We start from the raw sequence: 22,881 nt of genomic DNA, 5'->3' as shown, positions 1-22,881 counted from the left end.
TTTGGTTGTGTTCTTGAGGAAAGCATCCGGAAGTTCTTCCCATCTAATCGCAAACCCTCCCCCGAATCCTCATACGTCCATTCGGCCCCAACTTAAGCCATCCTATGGCATCTGCTCGTTCACCACGACGACAGTTCATGCGTTGCTCGTGCTGAAGCCTTTTTGATGGCGAGCAACGTAGTTATCTTAGATGTGTTAGGGTTAGCATTGTTCTTCGAATTACATGCTTTCGTTATGCAACCCTTGCACATCTAGCCGCCCTTACACCTATCTTAGGTGTAGGGGCGGCACCCGCTTGATCATAGTTTAGTAGATCTGATCCGTTACGATTGCTCCTTGTTTCATCAAGGATTAGTTTAACATCCGCGATAGTTAGGCCTTACAAAGGGTTGGAGGATCCAGCGGCGTGTAGGGTGGCGTTTGCTAGCCCTAGAAAGGATGTTCCGGGGATCAACCTCGTGTTGGTTTTTAGGCCCTGTCTAGGATCGGACTTACGGTCACCGTGCGCGAGCGCGAGGCCCAATCGTGAGTAGGATGATCCGATTATGCGGTGAAAACCCTAAATCATCGTAGATCTAATTAGCTTTATCTTGATCAAGCAGGACCACCATATATTCGGACACCTCGTTCGAATCATGGGTGGATCGGCTCTTTGAGCCGATTCACGGGATAACTTGAGAGCCGATCGAGGCTCGTATTTAATGTTTACGTGTATGCCATGGAGGAAACTAAGCGAGGCATCATCCACACCTTCCTGACCAGGTATAGGTCAGGTGGCACGCCCTTGCGATAGCATCGGACGTGCGACCGGGAGGCTTTGCGGGCCGTCGCTCCGAGGGATCGGGGCCGGCCGCAGCCGAGTTGTTCCCGGCTCTCTCGTGTTGCCCGTCTCGCCCGCCGGGGGGTTTCGACGTCAACGGTTATTCATTAATGGGTACAAGGTACATGATGCAAGAGCTTAAACATGATCTATATGAGCACAACAATTGCCAAGTATCACATTATTCAAGACATTAAACCATTTACCACATGCGGCATTTTCCGTTTCCAACCATATAGCAATGAATGAAGTAGTTCAAATTTCGCAATGAACTTTAAAGATAAAGCTAAGAACATATGTGTTCATACGAAACAGCGGAGCGTGTCTCTCTCCCAAACAAAGAATGCTAGGATCCGATCTTATTCAAACAAAACAAAAACAAAAACAAACAGACGCTCCAAGTAAAGCACATAAGATGTGACGGAATAAAAATATAGTTTCACTAGAGGAACCTCGATAAGTTGTCGATGAAGAAGGGATGCCTTGGGCATCCCCAAGCTTAGACGCTTGAGTCTTCTTAAAATATGCAGGGATGAACCACGGGGGCATCCCCAAGCTTTGACTTTTCACTCTTCCTGATCATATTGTATCATCCCCTCTCTTGACCCTTGAAAACTTCCTCCACACCAAACTCGAAACAAACTCATTAGAGGGTCAGTGCATAATTCATATATTCAGAGGTGACATAATCATTCTTAACACTTCTGAACATTGCACAAAGCTACTGAAAGTTAATGGAACAAAGAAATCCATCAAACATAGCAAAACAGGCAATGCGAAATAAAAGGCAGAATCTGTCAAAACAGAACAGTTCGTAAAGACGAATTTTAAAGTGGCACCAGACTTGCTCAGATGAAAATGCCCAAATTGAATGAAAGTTGCGTACATATCTGAGGATCACGCACGTAAATTGGCATATTTTTTTGATTTTTCTACAGAGACTACTGCTCAAATTCGTGACAGCAAGAAATCTGTTCCTGCGCAGTAATCCAAATCTAGTATTGGCTTTACTATCATAGACTTTACTTGGCACAACAATGCAATAAAATAAAGATAAGGAGAGGTTGCTACAGTAGTAACAACTTCCAAGACTCAAATATAAAACAAAGTGCAGAAGTAAAATAATGGGTTGTCTCCCATAAGCGCTTTTCTTTAACGCCTTTCAGCTAGGCGCAGAAAGTGTGTATCAAGTATTATCAAGAGACGAATCATCAACATAAATAGGTATCTTAGATGCTCCCCCATCCGTAGTGGTGCTAAGGGCTTTGTCAATTTTAGGCCTATAATAGTTTTTTTGGCTTAGGCACTTTAGAGACATACATAAACTTTTGCTCCTTACCCACATAAGCTTTCTCCTTAAACTTAAGAGAAGAAAAAGTTGAACCCAAGGTTCCCATAGCTTCTTCAAGTTCACTAATCTTATAGGTTCGATTATCATGAGTAGCACAAGTTTCTAAAACAGCAATTCTCTCATTAATTCCACCTAGAGATTTATCAAGTTTATCAGTGCTATTAAGTAATATTCCCAATTTAGTCTCAATACTTGGAAGATCTTTCTCTATGGCTTCCAACTTTTTCATGACATCTTCAAGAGAGATTTCAATTTTAACTTCATTAACAGGTGGTATTCCAACTAGACTCTCAATAATGCAACTAGCTTCTAAAGCAGGAGTGCCTAGGAAATTACCTCCCGCAAGAGTATCAAGAACATACCTATTCCAACTAGAGATACCAACATAAAAGTTCCTAAGTAGTATAATAGTGGAGTGTTTCTTAATGCACCTATGATGAGCATCACTAATTCTATACCAAGCATCTTTAAAACTTTCTCCCCCTTGTTGCTTAAATGAGCGAACTTCAACTTCTGGATTACTCATTTTTAGCAGTAGTAAATAAAGCAAAGTAAATAAAGTAATGCAAGTAACTAATTTTTTGTGTGTTTTCGATATAGAGAACAAGACAGTAAATAAAGTAAAACTAGCAACTAATTTTTTTGTGTTTTTGATATAAGAGCAAACAAAGCAGTAAATAAAGTAAAGTAGCAACTAATTTTTTTTGTGTTTTGTTTTAGTGCAGCAAACAAAGTAGTAAATAAAATAAAGTAAAACAAAAACAAAGTAAAGAGATTGGATGTGGAGACTCCCCTTGCAGCGTGTCTTGATCTCCCCGGCAACGGCGCCAGAAATTTGCTTGATGCGTGTAGTTGACACGTCCGTTGGGAACCCCAAGAGGAAGGTGTGATGTGCACGAGCAGCAAGTTTCCCTCGATAAGAAACCAAGGTTTATCGAACCAGTAGGAGCCAAGAAGCACGTTGAAGGTTGATGGCGGCGGAGTGTAGTGCGGCGCAACACCAGGGATTCCGGCGCCAACGTGGAACCTGCACAACACAACCACAGAACTTTGCCCCAACGTGACAGTGAGGTTGTCAATCTCACCGGCTTGCTGTAAACAAAGGATTAGATGTATAGTGTGGATGATGATGAATGTTTGCAAAGAACAGTAAAGAACAATTGCAGCAGATTGTATTTCGAGATGTAAAGAATAGGACCGGGGTCCACAGATCACTAGTGGTGTCTCTCCCATAAGATAAGCAGATGTTGGGTGAACAAATTACGAGTTGGGCAATTGACAAATAAAGAAGGCATAACAATGCACATACATATATCATGATGAGTACTATGAGATTTAATCGGGGCATTACGACAAAGTACATAGACCGCTATCCAGCATGCATCTATGCCTAAAAAGTCCACCTTCAGGTTATCATCCGAACCCCTTCCAGTATTAAGTTGTAAACAACAGACAATTGCATTAAGTATGGTGCGTAATGTAATCAACACAAATATCCTTAGACAAAGCATCGATGTTTTATCCCTAGTAGCAACATCACATCCACAACCTTAGAACTTTCTGTCACTGTCCCAGATTTAATGGAGGCATGAACCCACTATCGAGCATAAATACTCCCTCTTGGAGTCACAAGTATCAACTTGGCCAGAGCCTCTACTAGCAACGGAGAGCATGCAAGAACATAGATAACACATCGGATCCCAACAAACACAACATGTAGCATTACAAATAGATGATCTTGATCTGATAGGCAGCTCACAAGATCTAACATGATAGCACAATGAGGAGAAGACAACCATCTAGCTACTACTATGGACCCATAGTCCAGGGGTGGACTACTCACACATCGATCCGGAGGCGATCATGGCGATGAAGAGACCCCCGGGAGATGATTCCCCTCTCCGGCAGCGTGCCGGAGGCGATCTCCTGAATCCCCCGAGATGGGATTGGCGGCGGCGTCTGCGGAAGGTTTTCCGTATCGTGGCTCTCGGTGCTCGGGGTTTCACGACGAAGGCTTTAAGTAGGCGGAAGGGCAGGTCGGGGGGCCACACGAGGGCCCCACACAACAGGCCGGCGCGGCCGGGGCTTGGGCCGCGTCGCCTCGTTGTCGCGGCCACCTCGTGGCCCCACTTCGTATCCTCTTCGGTCTTCCGGAAGCTTCGTGGAAAAATAGGACCACGGGCGTTGATTTCGTCCAATTCCGAGAATATTTCCTTACTAGGTTTTACTGAAACCAAAAACAACAGAAAACAGCAATCGGCTCTTCGGCATCTCGTCAATAGGTTAGTGCCGGAAAATGCATAATAATGACATATAATGTGTATAAAACATGTGAGTATCATCATAAAAGTAGCATGGAACATAAGAAATTATAGATACGTTTGGGACGTATCACACGGCCACCATCACCGAACCCATCTTGGGGGGTTCTGAAGCTCTTCCTGGCACCCTACCGGAGGGGAGAATCATCGCCGGAGGCATCTACATCGCCATGCCCGCCTCCGAAGTGATGCGTGAGTAGTTCATCCCTGGACTATGAGTCCATATCAGTAGCTAGAGGGTTGTCTTCTCCACTTTGTGCTTCATGTATCGATCTTGTGAGCTTCCCTACATGATCAAGATCATCTTTATGTAATCCTATATGTTTGGTTTGCTGAGATCCGATGAATATTGAATACTATGTTGAGATTGATTGTATATTCATGTCATATGTTATTTGTGATCTTGCATGCTCTCCGTTGCTAGTAGAAACTCTGGCCAGGTGGATACTTGTGACTCCAAGAGGGGGTATTTATGCTCGATAGTAGGTTCATGCCTCTAGTTTTCTGGGTGAGTGACTTTATAAGTTCTAAGATTGTAGATGTGATGTTGCTACTAGGGATAAAACAACAATATTTTATCCAAGGGTAATTCTATTGTTTACTTTACACACATTGCTTAATGCGATAGTCTGTTGCTTGCAACTTTATACTGGAAGGGGTGCGGACGCTAACCTGAAGGTGGATTATTAGTCGTAGACGCAGTTGGATTACAATCTATGTATTATGTTGTAATGACCAATAGCAAATCTCATAGTAATCATCTTGTCATGTATGGTCGATATTCTGTCAATTGCCCAGCTATAATTTGTTCATCCAACATGCTATTTTTTTATGGAGAGACACCTCTAGTGAACTGTGGACCCCAGTCATTCTTCCTTTACTGATAAATTCAACTGCAATCCTATTCTGTTTACTTTCTGCAAACATCTCCTTCCATTCGATACGTCTAATCCTTTGTGTTCAGCAAACCAGTGAGATTAACAACCTCACTGTAAGTTGGGGCAAAGTTCTTTTGTTGTGTTGTGTGCAGGTTCCACGTTGTTGCTGACACCGGTAGTGCGTGTAACACCCCAACTTTTGCAACACTGTTTAGTTGTCCTTAGTGCAAAAATCAGGGGGAACAAAAACTTTTTCTAATGACTCATTAGGATGAATTGCCTTGATCTGTTTGTTATGATGAATTGATTTGATATGCTGGTAGATGAATTGTCTTGAATTGCTTGTTGAGTTTTGACTTGATCTACCTCAAAGAACAGCACCTCTAGTGGTAAAACAAGCAACTCACTTATTAAAACACATGTGTGACTTAGAAAAGGTTGTTTTCCTTTTTTACTTCATCAAACCCTTCTCCTGATGGCAATATGAGTGTGCCATCTTGATTTTTCCTCTTTGTGCAATCTAGCTCAAATCATCCTTGAATCAAAACTTGGAATCATCTGCTCCTTATCATATCTTTCCCTTGCCATCTAAAGCAATGCACTTGGTCCTAGACCTACCTTGTCATGAGCACTTCCCAACCATGCCTTGCCTTAGACCAGATCATTCATATACCCACTCATCCTAGTTGATTCTGAAGCCAAGTCAACAATCTATTTTGGCAGGCTTACAAGATTCCAACTTTGACAGGTTATCTCTAAGCGCCCACAACTGTTTCTGGTGACCTCAATGCATGGATCTCATATGTGCATCACCATCTACAACTTCCACGTCTTGCATGTCTCAGTCTATCCTTGCAACTCTTTTATTCACTTGATCTTGCACCCTATCCTTTTGTTTCAGCTCTAGATCACTTCCTTCACTTTTACCTCTTGTTTTTATTTAAGTTTAATCTTCACAAAACCAAGAGTGGGAATGATGGGTACATTTTGTAGCCACCACCTACCCTTGAGAACACTCCTCCCTAAATTAGTTTTCTTTCCCAAAAACCCTATTGTTTTTCCTTCTCTAAGTTTTGATCACAAAACTACTTCTAGTTTTATTAAATCTTTTCAAAATTTCTCTTCAAAGGAAACAAGGAACTAAAATGGGTTTAGTTTTTCATCCCATTTCTACCAAGTACTGATTTCTAAAACATTAATTTTCTATTTGCTTTCTTTTTAACAAAAAGCTTGTTTATGGTACTTATACCATTTCTTGTTTTCCTCTTGCTTATTTTACAATTGAGAAAAACTCTACTTTAACACTTTCAAATTCCATTCCACTTGAGTTCATTCCCAGTTGTCCCTAGACAATTGAGGTGTTTCAAATCTCTTTCATATGAATTCATATTAATATGGCCACTCTTGCACATCTTATGCACATCTTTGATCTACCCCATTTTATCCCCTCATCCTCCAATACGTGGTCAAGATGATGATGATTTGACACTTTCAAATGAATAGTACCCCATGTCCATCTCTTCTTCTTTGAAGGCCCTCATAAACCTTTCTCTAATTTAATCTTGTGACTCATCCCCATATCCCCTACTTGAGCTATCATCTCTTGTGATCCTGAGATAATTCCACTTTGTGGTCCAACTTGGAAAATATCATACACATTCATCTCTCTCTCCTTTCATATTTACCTCACTGAAACAACACCACCCCATCTACCTTGACATGCTCATGCATTGTTTCCTGTGGTCAATCACAATCCTTTCAAATTTGAACTCAAATGCAAACTTCTAATCCTCCAATATACCTTTGGGTCTATTTTTCATCATATGTTTGTCACCACCAAAGTGGTAGCAATTATCCTTATAATACATATCATCTCACACTTCTTTTTATCTATATGTATCTACTCCTAGTCTTATCATCATCAAAGTCACTCTTTGACGTTACCTCCTCAACATCATGCCTTGATCTATTCACATGGATGTTGTGCACTCTCTCTCATTGTTCACTTGAGTTTGGCAAGAATGAAGCCGGCCATGGCAATAAATTCGGCCAGCCCTCCCTCCTCACTTTCTTCCTCCACAAGCCTTACCTCCCACCTAACCCAATCAATAAATGGGCAGCCACCCACCATAGCCAATCAAAAAGGAGGTAGCCAACCATCCTCCCTCTATAAAAGAGGCTTGGCCGGCCACCTCCTCTCCTTTGCTTCTCATTTTTGCCTTCCCACTCCTTCCTCCACTCTCTCCTATCCTTCTCCTACCTCTTCAACAAGAAATGCTGCTCCTCCTAGCTACCATGGCCGGCCATGGCCATGAAAAGCACTCCAAGATGAAGCTCCCTCCTCACCATGAGAGCATCCCTCTCACTCTCTTCTCCTCTAACCCTAGCTGAATCCATCTCTCTTTCTCTTTTCCCCTCTCACAAGATTGGATCTTGATGCAGGTGCATGTTGGTCCAAGCATGAAGAAGCTTCACCTATCCTTAGATCTGAAGTTCTTGACCAAAGTTCGTCCAAATCCCTGCAGTAATTTCTTCAATCTTGCTGTTTCAAATTCTGTACGAACTTGTAAAATCCACCAAAACTTGTGTGTAGCTCCGATTCGAGTGATTCAAAGTTCCACGGTTAGATAATGAAAAGATCTACAACTTGGCATTGGTTTCATCCTGAAATTCTTTACAGATTTTCCGGAGTAAATAAAGTTCTGAAAACATGCAGATTAACTGTTTGTTAGATTTGTTTTGTTTTACAAAACTTTTTTGGGCAAACTCAACTGTGGGTGAAAGCCCTCTCCAGTAGCTTCATTTTTCCGTTGGTCTCACCTCAAATGAACTCCTAAAATTGAAATGGTTCACAGACAAGTGTAGAGCATCAATACCTTGTTAGTTTGAAACCAAATCACACTAACCACCTCCTGGTAGTTACCAATATATCCTTGGAGTGGGAGAGAAAACCTTTATATATTTTTATTACTTTATACACCTGGAACCCTAGTCCATAATGTCAGCTCCACATTGTGCATCACTTGGTGGTCATACGCACCCCCCTTGTAAAATGCACTAGACTCAAATCCAAGGTTTAGGATCAATTTGCCATTCTTAGAATTAACGTCAAGCCCATAAAAAAGTGACCAAATCAAAAAGTGTCATAGAACCCAAATCTCCATTCTAAGTAAATGCATATCTCATGAAATAAATAAGATCTACTGTAAGGGTACATTGCTACTAAGTGTCTTTTTGGTAATTAATGAGAATCATCTATGGACTAATGTTTTTATTGTATTTATATAAAGGAATATTCCATAGGTATTTTTGAAGTTCATATGTTGGATTCAAGTGTGGATGCCACGAATATAATGTTATACCTTTGGTATTGGCATCAAGATCATTGATTTGAAGAGAAGAATATGATATGATCAAGAAGAAGAAATGAAGATAGAGTTCTTGTGTGGAACTCAAGTTAGCCTTGCTCTAGCTTATGAGTTAAGCAACGAGTGGTCAAGATATTATTCTAGAGCATGAAGAGATACAAGGTCGACCAAGACTAAGCGTGAAGATTGAATTCAAGTTGGTCAACACATGAAGCATAAAGATTGTACCACTTAGGATCATGTGATCTAGCTTGTGGGCGGTAAGCCTTGTAAATTATGCTTCATGAGTAACCCAATACACATGTGCACTTGTGTTTTCTATATGGGTTAGCTAGGTATCTTTCCATGGGCATGCATCAAGAGTATGATCTCATATAGCCCATGAGAGGATGGCATCAAGCTTGGATGTCATCAAGGTTGTGAAGGGCAAGTTCAGGATGAGCATATCGAAGATATCATGCTTGAAGCTTGTCGTCCATTTGGTGATAATGGACATGTGAAGATGTGCCTCAATGGATCTATCCCATAGTGGTGGATGAGGGAGCAATTGTGAGTCTTCACGAAGCAACACCGATCAAGTGAGGAGTTCCGGCTTGAATGAAGCATGAAGCGTCATCATCAAGATCAAGCGGGATGCGCAGGGAAAATGTATGACCTTGCTAGGTTTTCCTTTTACCGGTCCCAAGGTGGTTGTTGGGAGACCGGGTTATAGGATAGATAGCCGCACTATCAAGAGGGGCTTTCGGTTGGGTAACTTGATCGCATCGTCTTAGGGAGCTCAATCCTTTGCATCATTTGCATCCCTATATTCTTTTTTCTTCTTGGTGTTTGTTTATTTGAGGTTCTTGATCTTGTTGCTAGCTTTACAACAAGTCCAAGTTCATCTAAAACGGAATTCGTATGCATCTTCTATTGCGTTTTTATGTTTGGAGGTTTTACCGATTTGATTTTTATAGATAGGCCAAACATTTTATATTTTTATTCTTACGCAATGGTTGGAATATTATGTTTCTATGCATAATGTTGTAGAGCTCGTTGTCGTGATTCCAACAAGCCCAAGATCATCGAAATCGGAGTCCGGATGTAAAAGTTGTCGCATTTTCGGCATCTGGCTCAGTGCCGGGTGGCTCGATTTTTCCCCAAACGGTCATATTTTGATAGGCTATAAAAGGGGCCTTCTTCTCCATCCTAGGGTTCTTAGGCACGTTTTTTACCACCATTGTTGATCTTCTTGAGCTTGCTTCCCCTCCCATTCCTCCCATGATTCTTGCATATTCTTGAGGGATTTAAAAGAGGAGATCTAGATCTACAATCTCCACTAATCAATTCCTCCTCTAAGTGATGGGAAATCTTGGGATCTAGATCTTAGAGTCATTTGTTGATTTCCTCCCTTGTTCTTCCTCTCTAGTTCCTCCATAGCATTTGTTGCTTTGGTGGAATTGGAGTGTGAAGTATTTGACCACCTTTGGTGTTCTTGCTTTTGCATGCTTGCATAAGTGTTGAGCTCTCCATTACGATTCGTTCGAGTGAGAGACCGTGAGCTTGTTACTCTTGGAGGGGTTACCTCCTAGTTGGCTTGGCGGTTGATGCTCCGGTGACCTCTTCGTGGAAGATTGTGGAGAGGCCCGGGCTTCTCCTTCGTGGAGCTTGTGAAGTGGTTGTGGAGCTTGCCATCTCCGGAGTGGAGAAAACGCTAGCCATAAGGAAAATGCCTTTATCATTCGTGGTACTTCCTTGGAGAAGAAGATGAGCCTTCGTGGCGTTCGGGAGACATTCGTGGTAGCCCGCATCTCTCCAACGTGACGTACATCACCTTGTGTGGGGGAAGACGGGATTACATCTTCGTCTCCGCGTCCCTCGGTTATCTCTATACCCGAGTTTACTTTCCTTGTGATAGCCATCGTGCTTGATGTACTTAGAGCATCTCCAGTCGCGTCCCCCAAACCGTCCCCCAAAGCGATTTGGGGCGCGCCGGACAAAAAAAGCGTTCCAGCCGCGTCCCCCAAAGCCCATTTTTGTCCGGCGCGCCCCGATACGGTGTCCGGCGCCCGAGCCCGTCCCCGTCCCACGGGGACGCTCCGGGGACGCCGGACACAACGAGCGAGGCCAACCGACGCGGGCCCGACCCGTCGGCGGCACGGGGAAAATTCGTCTCACACTCCCGCCAAATCCCGCCGCTCCCGCCAAATCGCGCCTATACCGCCGCGCACAGGCCTCCCAAAACATATCCCGCCGATTTCTTTCTCCCTCCCGCCGTCCACCCGCCGCCGCTACCCTCTCCCCATTCCATGGCGCCGCCGATAGCCCCCAAAAAGATGGCGAAGAAAGCGGCCAAGAAGCCGCCGGGCAATGGGACGATAGGGGCGAGCGCCGTTCGCGAAGCCGCGGAAGGCGCCGGCTGCGAAGAAGAAGCCCGAAGGAATGACCGAAGATGAATGGCAGCAAGATTGCTCGCGCCGGAAGCTATCGACGGCGGAGCGGAAAGGACGGAGGGCGGCGGAGCCGGAGAAGAAGGCTCGGCGGCGCGCCAGCACCAGCACATAATCGCCGGGTGTATCGCCGCCACCAACGCGAGCCCATATAGTACGAACGTGCCGGTGTACGTTCCGGGAGTCTTCTCTCCGTCGCAAGCCGCCTTCTACAACGACGGCCCCTCCGCCACTCCCGGGTGCGTGACGCCTAACTTGTCGCTGCACTACCAGGATGCGCTGCCGCACGGCGGCTTCAACCCCAACAACCTCTACTCCCCGGCGTACGAGCAACGCGAGCCGGACCCGGTCCGGACGGCGGCCCTTTCACCGGCCGCAGGGGTCCGCTCGAATACGACGGCGCCGGTGCTGAGGAGGACGACGGGGTTGAGGAGGAGGACGACGAGGAAGAGGACGGGGTGGAGGACGACGAGGAGGACGACGAGGAGGACGACGATGAGGACGAAGAGGGCGGCGAGGAAGAGGACGACGAGGGTGCCGGTGACGATGATCTCGTGGAGGTAGACGCGGATGGCGTGAGGACGAAGAAGAAGAAGAAGAAGGCGTCGGGCACACGAGGCCCGAAGTGGACGCCTCTGGAAGATCAATGTCTGTGCGAGTCGTGGGCGACGGTGAGCCATGACTCCATCATCGGCGCCAACCAAAAAGGCGGGAAGTATTGGGCGAGGATCAAGGCCGAGTTCGATGAGCGCAAGCTCATCAACGGCGACTACCGGAAAGTGACAATGAAGAGGAGCCGAAGGCAATGTCGACGCGATGGGCCATCATCCAAGGCGTCGGTGAACTCCTTCCATGGGTACCATCACGACTTAGAGACCGAGGCGACAGATGGCGCCGACGTCGGCAAGCCGAGTACGACCGTTTCTTCCATAATCCGTAGCGCCCACATTGTGTTCGATGAAATGACTCTGCTTCCTTTGGTTAGTTTGATCGGGCCATGGAATTGTACGCCAAGTACTCGGAAGGTCACAAGTCTTTCGCGCTGATGCATTGCTATGGCAAGCTCAAAGGGAACGAGAAATGGCGGCTGACGCGCTTGTCGCTGTCCAAGGGGAAGGACGCCATTGATCTGGACGCGCCGCTGGCAACGTCGGCAGGGCGTCCTACTGGCAACAAGGCTGCCAAGGCCGCCTTGGCCGACGCTGCGTCGTCTGAGAAGACGCAGGCGTCGATCACGAAATGCCTCGCCGACGTCTCCTCGACCTTTATCTCCCGCGACAAGAAGGCCGACGAAAGGTGGGCGGAGCTGCTCAAGAGGCAAGAGGAGAAGCTGGAGCTCAAGAAACGCAGGGACGACATGTCCCTGCTGAGAACGTCGACAGAGGGAATGTCTCCCCGGACGCGAGCGGCGCACAACTTCTTCAAAGGCCAGATCCTCGACGACATCGAAGCCAAAATGGCGGCGGCGGACGCGGCGGCCCTGGCAGCGGCATCGGCGGCAGCGGCAGCGCAGCAAGAGCAGGCGGACGCGTCTTCTATCTGCTACACCTGCGTCGGCCTCCGCGTCGGCGACGGAGCGGACGCACCATGCACAGGAACAGGGCAGATCGCGACGAGGTCGTCGTGCTCGACGGGCCTGCGTCGACTCAGGACACGACGCCGTCGACCAACCCCTTCTTCTAATTTGCATGCACCACCGGTCGGTAATATGATCGCGCGCCCAGTACTTTGATCGATCGCCGCTACTCGGATCGCGACGAACCGGCGGGAACGATCTCTTTTGAATGCATCTATTTGAATTTCTGATTGGGGGCGGCGTTTGGGGGACGCGGCTGGGGAGCGACGTCCCCCAAACGCGGCACGAACAAAACACGTCCCCCAAACGCTCGATCCGGCGCGGTTTGGGGGACGCGACTGGAGATGCTCTTATACCTTGCTATCACTTGTGTTACATTTATCTTCTGCCCATCTTGCTATGCTTTGTTATATAACTTGTAGTAGATACCAAGTTAACCAAAACCCCAACAAGAACCTATTTGTGAATCCACTATAAAAGTGCAACACATCATAAAGAACCCATTACAACTCACTCATCTTAAATCATCGGGGTTAGGTTACACTTAGTGTCAATTGACGCCGTTCGTGGAAAACGCGACGAGTGGATTTCATTATCCGGGCGGGTCTCTCATCGTCTTCAATTGTCAGACCGCATCTGGTTATTCATCGGCGGTGGCACGTTCAAAATTTTCGCTTCAAAGCCGTGATTCCTTGGCCACGGAATCTTGCAAGATCTGATCTACAACGCAAAACCTTGGGACCAAGCATCACAGTGTCACGATTTGCTGGTGCGTGGTGGACTCACACGATACATCGTGCCGCTAGCAGCAGCGTGGCTGACGAAAGAAAAAGAAAAAGCAACTCGAAGACTCCTAGCTGCACAAGCTTCACGACTCAGACTGGATGTGCTAGCTAAATATTAATTTATGAGGGCAACCGCCATGCACCAATGCACACCAATATATGTGTGCGGAGATGTGGACACACGCTCTCCTCGAAAACGTTTCGTCCTCGCGCTCCAGTGGGCGCGCGGGCGAAACCCTAACCAGCCGCGCCGCCACCAAGGGGCGCAACCTGAGCGAAGCTCGGGCGGCGCCGGCGGCGGCGGGGCACCTCCTCTCCCTCACGCGGTGGCGGCGGCACGGGCCGTGGCGGCTGGTGGGGGCACGGCGCTGGGCGGAGGGCGTCGGGGCGCGGCTGTTCGGCGGCGGCGCGGAGATTCCAAGGTCTCGGGCGTGCTCCTCGCGGTGGCGGCTCCCTCCGGAGCGTCCGCAGCGGCGAGCGGCGCGAGCTCTGCCTGCTCCTGGCAGCGGGTGACGGGAGGCGGCGCTCGGGGCGGGGATTCGGCGGCTTGTCGGGTAGGCAGCGGCGCCGTTCTTGAGGAGGGCGGCGGGGAACTGGACGGGCAGGGGCAGCGGCCGGCTGGCCGCCGCGTGCTCGGGCCGGGGCAGGGGCCCTGGGCCAGGCCGTGATCTCCCGTAAGCCCCAGATCCAGATCTGGCGGTTCTACAGCCATGGGGGCTGTGCGGCGTTGATCCCGCTGCGCCCTCTCTCGTGGTGGTGCTGGTGCTTGCCGTCGCGTGTCCGCAGGTCCGTGCTCTTTGTGGTGGTTTCCCGTCTTCCTCAGGTCAGCGGCGAGCAGAGTTTGGGCGCCGGGGCGGCGGCCCTGGTCGGTGGGAGCCATCTTGGTTGGCGGGCGTGCCAATGGCTCAGGCGCTGGCCGGAAACCATGGTCGCGGGGGCGATGTGGTTGCCGGCGAGCAGCATGCGGTGGCAGCGGGTCGATCGTTCGGTCGATTTCCTGTGTAGAAGGCGGGGAGTGTTTGCCGTGGGGAAACCCTTGCCCGCTTGGGCCACGACGGCGACGTCCGCGGACGCCGCTCCCTTCTTGAAGGCGTTGGTGAGGCTTCTCCTTGTCCTTCTACGTGCTCCGGGTGAAAGCCCAAGATCCTCGGATCGGGCGGTGGCGGCACTCTTGTGTCGTGATCTTCTTGAAGACACCGCCTTGGAGTTCACAGTGTGCGGCTCTCCGTTGGTGGTGTGGCTGAGGCGAGGTATTCGACGAGCATGGGGCTTCGGGTGAAAACCTTAGATCTGCGGATCGGGCGGTGACGGCGCTCTCGTGTCGTGTTCTTCTTGAAGACATCGTCTTGGAGCTTACTATGTTTCTTCGGATGGCGTCGGCTCTTCGCTTGGCGACCTTCGGCAAAGCTTGCGTCCTGCCCTGCCTCCCCGTCGAGTTTCCATGGTGCTGCGTGTTGGGGTTCGAACGGCGGTGGTCGATGCACAGTGGTGGTCGGCCACTGGTGGCGCTGCCCGCGGCGGGGAGCTCTGTTGACGGCGTGCGTGTTCGATAGCTCTCTCTAGGGTGAGCTCCGGCCCGACACTGTTGCTGTCCGGTGTCTTCTCCGAGTCTTCGTAGGCTTCGTAAGGGTCGTGATCGTCGTCCGAGTTCCCGGCTGTAGCCTTTTTGGCAATTCGTGTGGGTGTGTGGGTGTGTGTTGTAAGCTGGGTTCAGCCCTTTGTACCTTGTCGCCGTTGAGGGCGTTATTAATTTAACGTCGGACCTTTGGCCTTTCATCTAAAAAAAAAGGAATCCATGCACTAGAGGAAAAAATCTAGATCAAGTGGCACGAGCAATGACTGAAATGAAAAAATACGTCTCCCTATTGCTTCATCATCAACAACTCACACGCACTCACCTTCGCAGATTCGATGCTGCAAAATCGCCATCCGACATAAGGATCATCAGGTGCCATATTTTCAATCAATTACTATTCGTAAAATTTATTTGGCTAAATATTTTTTCGGCTTGTGCTGTTATCTACGCGCATATTTCCACGTTCCAATACAACTTCAGATCGTAACAAGCTCCGATTACTTCGCCGCGTACAGTCGCATGCTCAGGGGCTCGCCCACCGCGAACTCGACAGCTCGCACTACCTTCGCTCGGGGGATCGCCCGCCGTAAACCCGACAACGCGCACCCGCCACGCCCGGGGTCTCGCCCGCCGCGAACTCGATGATTCTCTCCATGCCGACTACGTCCACCATGTAGAATATTCTCGGCTAAACTCAGCACGGCTCCGCTGCATCGGCTGCGGCCACTTCATCGACTCCGTTTGCCGGACGACCTACTTCCACATCGACTCCGCCGCATCCAATAATAAAGCTAAGTGTTCCTCTTCCAAGAGTTAATTATTTATTTGCTTTCGCCACACCCGACACTCGGGGTCGCGCCATTACATCGTTACCGTAATACACTCGATGACTCGGGTACTGCGAAGTAAAACTCATCGTGAATATATCTTCCTCGGCTTAGTGGATTTATCTTCTTCGACTCAGTGAATTTATCTTCTCCGGCTTACTGGATTTGTCTTCTTCGGGTCATTATTTTCTTCGGCTTAGTGGATTTATATCTCCGGTTCAGTGGGTTCATCTATATGATTATCACTGGTTTCTTATTATATAATACTACCCGGTGCACTTCCAGGCAAGTGGAATCATCTTATAAGGATATCATTGGTTTCCTCTAAAACAATACTACCCGATGCGTTTCCGGGTCGGTGGATTATCATCTATGATTATTACTGGATTTATTATCTTCGGGTCAATGAATTTATTTTATTCGGATTCATCTATATGAATATTACTGGTTTACTCTTATACAATACTACCCGATGTGTTTCCGGGTCAATGGATTCATCTTCTATGGTTATTACTGAATTTATTTTCTTCGGGTCAATTGATTCATCGTCTATGATATCAGAGGATTCATCTTCAATATATGCTTCATATTTAATTGCGTAATCTTCAATGTGGATTCATCTCAAATACTTCATCTTGGATTCATCTTCAATGCTTTATCTCTCATGGCGTAATCTTCAATGGCTTAATATTTAAATGGCTTCAGCTTCAATGGGGTCGACAATTTCATCGAATTCTCTAGCGGAAGTAAAAAATGAACATAAGATGTCGCAACTTTCATCGTGATCCAGGCGTGTGTGGTCATGATTCTCTAGGCGAAACAAAAAACAGGGTCACGTATCCGTGGAGCCAACACTCGGGGCTCGACAAGGACTTTGCCCTGGGTCACAACTGCGTCAGGGCGTCTAAGAAACAATCATGACATCACCCCAGCAACGCTCGGGGGTTTGGCTATTTCTGCATCAACAATTTGGCGGCATCCACTTTCTCTATTTGGTGGTTTCTACTTCGGATTGACTTCTTCGCTACACTCGAAGACTTCATCGACTCAGCTGCACGACCCGTCTCCGCGTCGATTCCGTCGTATCCAATAAGCTAAGTGTTCCTTTAATTAACATAAAGTTGATTATCATTTAATTTCGCCGTACCCAACACTCGGGGGCTGCGCTGTATAAATTCACTCTACATCTGAGGTCGACAAAAGAAGAACTGCGCCTAGGAAAAACTACATCAATGAAGAACTCGACAAAAAAATCTTCAAGGAGGAACCCGACGAAAATTTCTTCAAGGACAAACCCGACAAATTTCTTCAAGGAGGTACCCAACGAAAATTTCTTCAAGGTGGAACCCGACAAAAAAAAAAGACGGAAAAAAAAGAGGTGGAAAAATCTTCGGGTCTATTGACTCATCATTTATTCCGATCGAGAGTACTGGCGGTACCCGACGACAATATAGAAGAACCCAATACATTCGGCTATCCCATCACGCCCGAGAAAAATATAGAAGAGCCCGAACAAATGGGTTGTTCTATCAGCCGAACAAAGACACTCGATAATATATTCTCAGAGCGCGTCCACGGTAAAAACTCTGAATGCCGTGACTTGTAAAAGGATCAAGAAGGTAAGACCCCCAGGATCCGTCCTGTATGGCGTGGCATCGCACCCGAATGCGCTCTCCCACTTTATCCACATCAACAGATGTGAAGAAAATCCCAGCGGATGCGTTGGGTACCTGATAACTTAGCTAGAATTCAGTTTTCCATAAGTCCTAAACCGCACGTCCTGAATTACACCACTATTCCAGGTTCGAGTCCATGGTAAATAAACCTTAGTAGACTCAACTTGACTCTGCGACTCAAGTGGAGCCTACTCCTATCGGAAGCATATGGATTTCATCAAGTCTTCCAACATGACTCGACAATTATATCAAGTCCTCCAGCAGGAGTCGATAAAAAGAGGGGCTGTGCCCAGGAATATAGTCAAGTTCTTCATCGAGTAGTACAACTTGAGTCTATGCCCAGGTGCAAACACCTGCCCATAGACTCGGGGGCTACCCCCATCAGAAGCGCTGGCCGCACACCCGATACAAGAATAACTTTGAAAATCGTTGACAGCGTCTACGCTACACATGATCTACGACATTGACCTGATGTATTTACGGATCAGTGGCCTCGCCTTGTATTTTTTCGACTTCGGAGATGATTATGATTGGAGTCTCTACTCTCTACGCAAGTCTTCGACTTCCCTAGACACTCGGGGGCTACTGTCATGGACATATCTTTAGGGTACCCATTATTACCATACCCGGCTTGGCCCAATAGGGAGAAGGCCCAAAAAGGTAACCCGAAGAAGTAGTCGACTAGGACTTTTGTAAAACCCTAAGCTGGTTGCATATATAAAGCCAGCTAGGGCACCCATATAGAGTGGAGCAATATAGATAAGAAAGATAACATAGTTTCGCCTACGGCGACCCCCTGTAAATATACTTGTGATCATATACTAGATTGCTAGCAGCACATAGGGATCCTCCACCGAGGGGACCCGAAGCTGGGTATATCGTGCCCAATCTCGCTCTCGGAATCTCCATCGTCGCTCTTTCCCGAAACTCAAGTCTACAATCTGTAGGCATTGGCGAGGTGAACCCTCGTCACTTAGAGCGATTGCATATCATAGTTATGCATAATAGATGTTGCCAGTTCTTTGAACATTGTCCTTACCAGACGATGATGCTATTTTAGAATTTGAGACGGGCTAGCCCAACTGTCTCGCGCCCCGCTTTTGGCGAATATGTGCATGCCACGGTTCAGCCAAACAACCAGACTTATCAATGCGTTCATTAGCGGTAAACAATACAAATCAATAAATCTGATGTGAGCCTAGTGAGAACTAACTTAGTTCTCAGTAGGCTGAGCTCTAGTCACTCCCATAAGTTAGATGTGTGCTCCGGTGTCTCCTCTCCCCTTCCACCACCATCAAAGTTGTGAAGATAAGTTAGAGATTTGCTAGTTCTCAGCTAGCTGAGAACTAATTTCATGCTCAGTCAAGTACTACACCATTTAATTTGCATCGTGATTAGTGTTACAACAATTCTACACTTACGGGCTGAAACCTACGCACTAAAAGTTACGGGATTAGGTGGAATCAACCGGTTGGTGCAAAGATTAAGCCACATTTTCTCTCTTTCCTCCAAATTAAGCCACGTACATCCCGTAACTCAATCACGTAAGTTTTGCCCATAAATCTAGCATTTTTGTTAGTGTTAGTAATAAATTGTAACATGAGTTGTAGCTAAAATTTGATGACATCGTCTAACTGAGATCGAAGTTAGTTCTCAACCGATTGAAAAATAGTCAGATCCGAGCTTGCAAAGGGGAAGCAAAACCCAAGATAAAACACCATGTACCTCACTTGTCGCCCTAGAAAGATTCTCACGACCAGCAAGCATTGTAGCGCGCGATCTCTCTAGCGGGCGGTTCCTGCCACCATCACCACCACCAACACCACCGCTGCCGCGGTAGAGGTAGTGTTGTTTTTTTTGCGTGGCGATAAGCTCGTGTGTTTGCGTGCTCGTGAGCAAGTGCCGAGCTCACTACCGTACCTCACGCTCACGGGCTTCTCTTGCTCGCTGCGTGATTCTCCTCGCGCGGCGGTCTCTTTACTGATGGATCGGAGGCGGCAATGGAGCGCCGTCTGCGCGGTGCTGCTCTTGTCGGCGCTCCTGGCGGTCGCCTCGTCCCAGTCACCGCCGAAAGCGCGGGCAGCAAAGCCGGCGGCACCTCGTCCTACCGCGCGGCCGGCTCGAAGGCCGTCTATTAAACCGCCGGCGCCGAAGCCGCCGGTGCATAAGCCGCCGTCTCCTGCGACAAGGCAGACACCTAGACCTTCGGCGCCGCCGGCCCCAATGCCGCCATCTCGACCCGCGGCCTCGCCGGCGTCAAAGCCGCCACCTGCAGCGCCAGCGCCGACTCAAAAGCCTTCTCCCGCACCCGCTCCGAAACCGTCTCCTCCTACTCCGTCTCCACCACCACCAGCACAAAAACCTGCTCCTCCGACCCCACCGCCGGCTTCGGCGCACAACTCTTCCCCGACGTCGTCTTCGTTGGGCCTCTCGCCGAGCTTCTACGCGCTCTCCTGCCCGGGCGTGGAGCTGGCGGTGAGCAACGCTGTCAGGTCGGCATCCACCTTGGACCCTACCATCCCCGGCAAGCTCCTCAGGATGGTCTTCCACGACTGCTTCGTAGAGGTATGGAAAGATTCGCGCCTGATTATTGCTCCACTTGCAATCGGGAAATGTGTTACACTAGTATTCATTTGTAACCATACGTTGGGGTTGCTGATTATGCAAACAATTAGTCCAACATGTGTCTGTGCTAGAGATGCTTTGTGTTTATTTCATTTTCTACATGTGCTAGATCTAGGCTTGAGTCATATTAGTCTTCGAGAAAATTGTTCTGGTGTCATGTCATTGATGCATTGGGCATTTCCTCGTCATTTGATCCATGATTATGATGATTGTCCCCATGTCATTTTAGACTAAGATTTCCCCCCTTTTTACGATAGCCTATTTTCCTCCCAACCATAGTTTCCTGAAGAAACAGGGCAGATGGCAATGACTGAATATCCTCTTGTCAACTGAATGATCTATTGATCTTTGCTTATAATGCTACATTCGTTTGTCAACCAGACCTGACTTTTACGCGTTTTGTATGTTTTATAGTCAGTAAATTATTGTACAATGTAGCCTTTAACATCCTGCGTGTGTTAAAAACATCTTACAATTGCAGCTAGCCATGCTTCTGAAAACTTGCATGCAAGCACAAAGCCAGAAATCATTTCAGGATTGTAATTTTCTTAATTCGTTTCAGGGATGCGACGCATCGGTGCTGATACAAGGTGACGGCTCAGAGATGACCGATCCTGCAAACCTCTCGCTCGGCGGGTTCAATGTGATCGATGAAGCCAAGAGGCTGCTCGAAGCCTTGTGCCCTGCAACCGTTTCTTGCAGTGACATTGTAGTCCTTGCTGCCAGAGATGCTGTCACATTGGTAAGTACCAGTGCAACTAGTGACGCCCATTTGCTCTCATTCAGTTTGCTGCAATATCTGCAAACTGAATCTGGTTAGAGATTAGCCATTACAAATAGGAAAGTGTGCTATATGTGACAATGACTAGTTAAAACATAGGATTAGCCATTACGTCTGCTCAATGATATACTCCCTCCGTCTCCTCACGATAAGACGTTTTAGCAAACTATTATAGAACAGAGTGATACAATGGGGAGGGAGACCCTGAAGAGCTTACCTATAACTGAACATAATCCAAACTTATTTTGAAACTGGGATTCTGAAACTTTACAACCGATGTACTCTGAAAGTTGTCTCTGAATTTGCTAATTTCAGGCCAGTAGAGTTAGAGTAGCATCCACAATTCACCTATAAGAGCACAAAATGTAGTGTTTCTGCTGCTTTAGTGCTTTTGGATGACTAATCTAGGTTCTCGAGTCCTGACAAACCAAATTTAGTTGACAACTTTATTTTTTTCCAGAGAAGCAACTTAGCTGACAAGCAAAAGCTTGCTGCTAATTCATGAACTGATGTTCCGTTGTGTGTGTTTCTAAACCAGACCGGAGGACCGTCGGTGCCCGTCTCCCTTGGGCGACGTGACAGCGTCGTCTCCCTGGCGTCCAACGTCAGAAGAGACATCATCGATACGGGCTTCTCCGTCGACGCCATGGCGGCCAGCTTCGCTTCCAAGGGGCTCAGCCTGGACGACCTCGTGATCCTCTCAGGTACGAACTCGCTCGAGCACACCTAGATAAGTAGACTGGTCACTGTCGCTTCATCGATCTCACGGCTGGTGACGCCGCGCATGACGCAGGTGGGCACACCATCGGGTTGGCGCACTGCGGCACGTTCTGGGAGCGGTTCCACCCGGACGCGAACGGGAGCATGGTGCCCGTGGACGGCACGATGAACACCGACTACGCAACCACGCTGGCGCGGACGTGCGTGGCGTCGGGGAGCGCGACGGTGGACTGCGACGAGGGGTCGGCGGCGACGTTCGACAACCGGTACTTCAGCAACCTGCTAGACGGGCGGGGGCTGCTGCGCACGGACGCGGTGCTGGTGCAGAACCCCACGACGCGCGCCACGGTGGCGGCGTTCGCGCAGAGCCAGGAGAGCTTCTTCCGCAGCTGGGCGAGCTCGTTCGCCAGGCTCACCAGCCTCGGCGTCAAGACAGGTTCCGACGGCGAGGTCCGGCGGCTCTGCTCCAGCATCAACGGCTGATCGATCGATCGAGTAGTGCGTGGTCGGCCATGGCCAACGCATACATAGAGGGATCTAGGATGTATTAGCGAGCTGATAATGGGATTTTGATTCGTTTGTTATTTGCTGTAGCTGATGATCAAGTGCTCTGCTGTTTAGGTTGCACAGCATGCGTTTTATCTGGAACTGAAATACCAAATCAAGCTCGCACAGTGAGATGATAATACTGCGTTGAATATCTTTTTGTTAGGGCTACTGCGTTAAATATCTGAAGTCTGCATGAGTGTCGTGTCGGCCACCAAACAATTGCTGGCTAGCAAACATGCTTATCCAATTCTTTTACTATTTAAGAGAGAAAAGCTGCGATATATTAATCAGAAACCAAATCCAATACAGGTTATCAATCAAAAAAAAATCCAACACAAGTTTGTTCTCAATCCTGATGGGAGCTACTCAAAACTACTCATTAGAAACTTTATTTTTGCAGGTTCTTTATTTCCTCAACCAGAACTCCATTAAGAGACCTCTCTTGATCAACCCTGCACAACTTAGCTCCCACTCCGGTATTGTCCGTCTCCAACATCAGTTTTTCAACCTGACAATCTTGTGCCAAAACCAACCCTCTATGATAGGCTTTTTGTGTCGAAATTGTTATTTCGGGGTGACTGTCTTCGGACTAGCCCGGA

The 22,881-nt window shown here is 47.8% G+C and overlaps 1 protein-coding gene across 1 annotated transcript; it reads left to right on the top strand.

Annotated features, from left to right (window-relative positions):
- The first annotated feature begins 19,485 nt into the window (after positions 1-19,485).
- On the top strand, positions 19,486-22,258 carry LOC124671716 (peroxidase 46-like). The gene is made up of 4 exons (XM_047208055.1): positions 19,486-20,172; positions 20,795-20,974; positions 21,552-21,717; positions 21,807-22,258. The coding sequence occupies exons 1-4, from the start codon at positions 19,591-19,593 to the stop codon at positions 22,214-22,216; spliced, it is 1,338 nt and encodes a 445-aa protein (XP_047064011.1). The 5' UTR covers positions 19,486-19,590; the 3' UTR covers positions 22,217-22,258.
- Positions 22,259-22,881: the final 623 nt, after the last annotated feature.

This window comes from Lolium rigidum, chromosome 7, assembly GCF_022539505.1.
Source record: "Lolium rigidum isolate FL_2022 chromosome 7, APGP_CSIRO_Lrig_0.1, whole genome shotgun sequence".
Classification (NCBI taxonomy): Eukaryota; Viridiplantae; Streptophyta; class Magnoliopsida; order Poales; family Poaceae; genus Lolium; species Lolium rigidum.
Note: the sequence above shows the minus strand (reverse complement) of the source record. Positions and strands in the feature narration are given on the sequence as shown.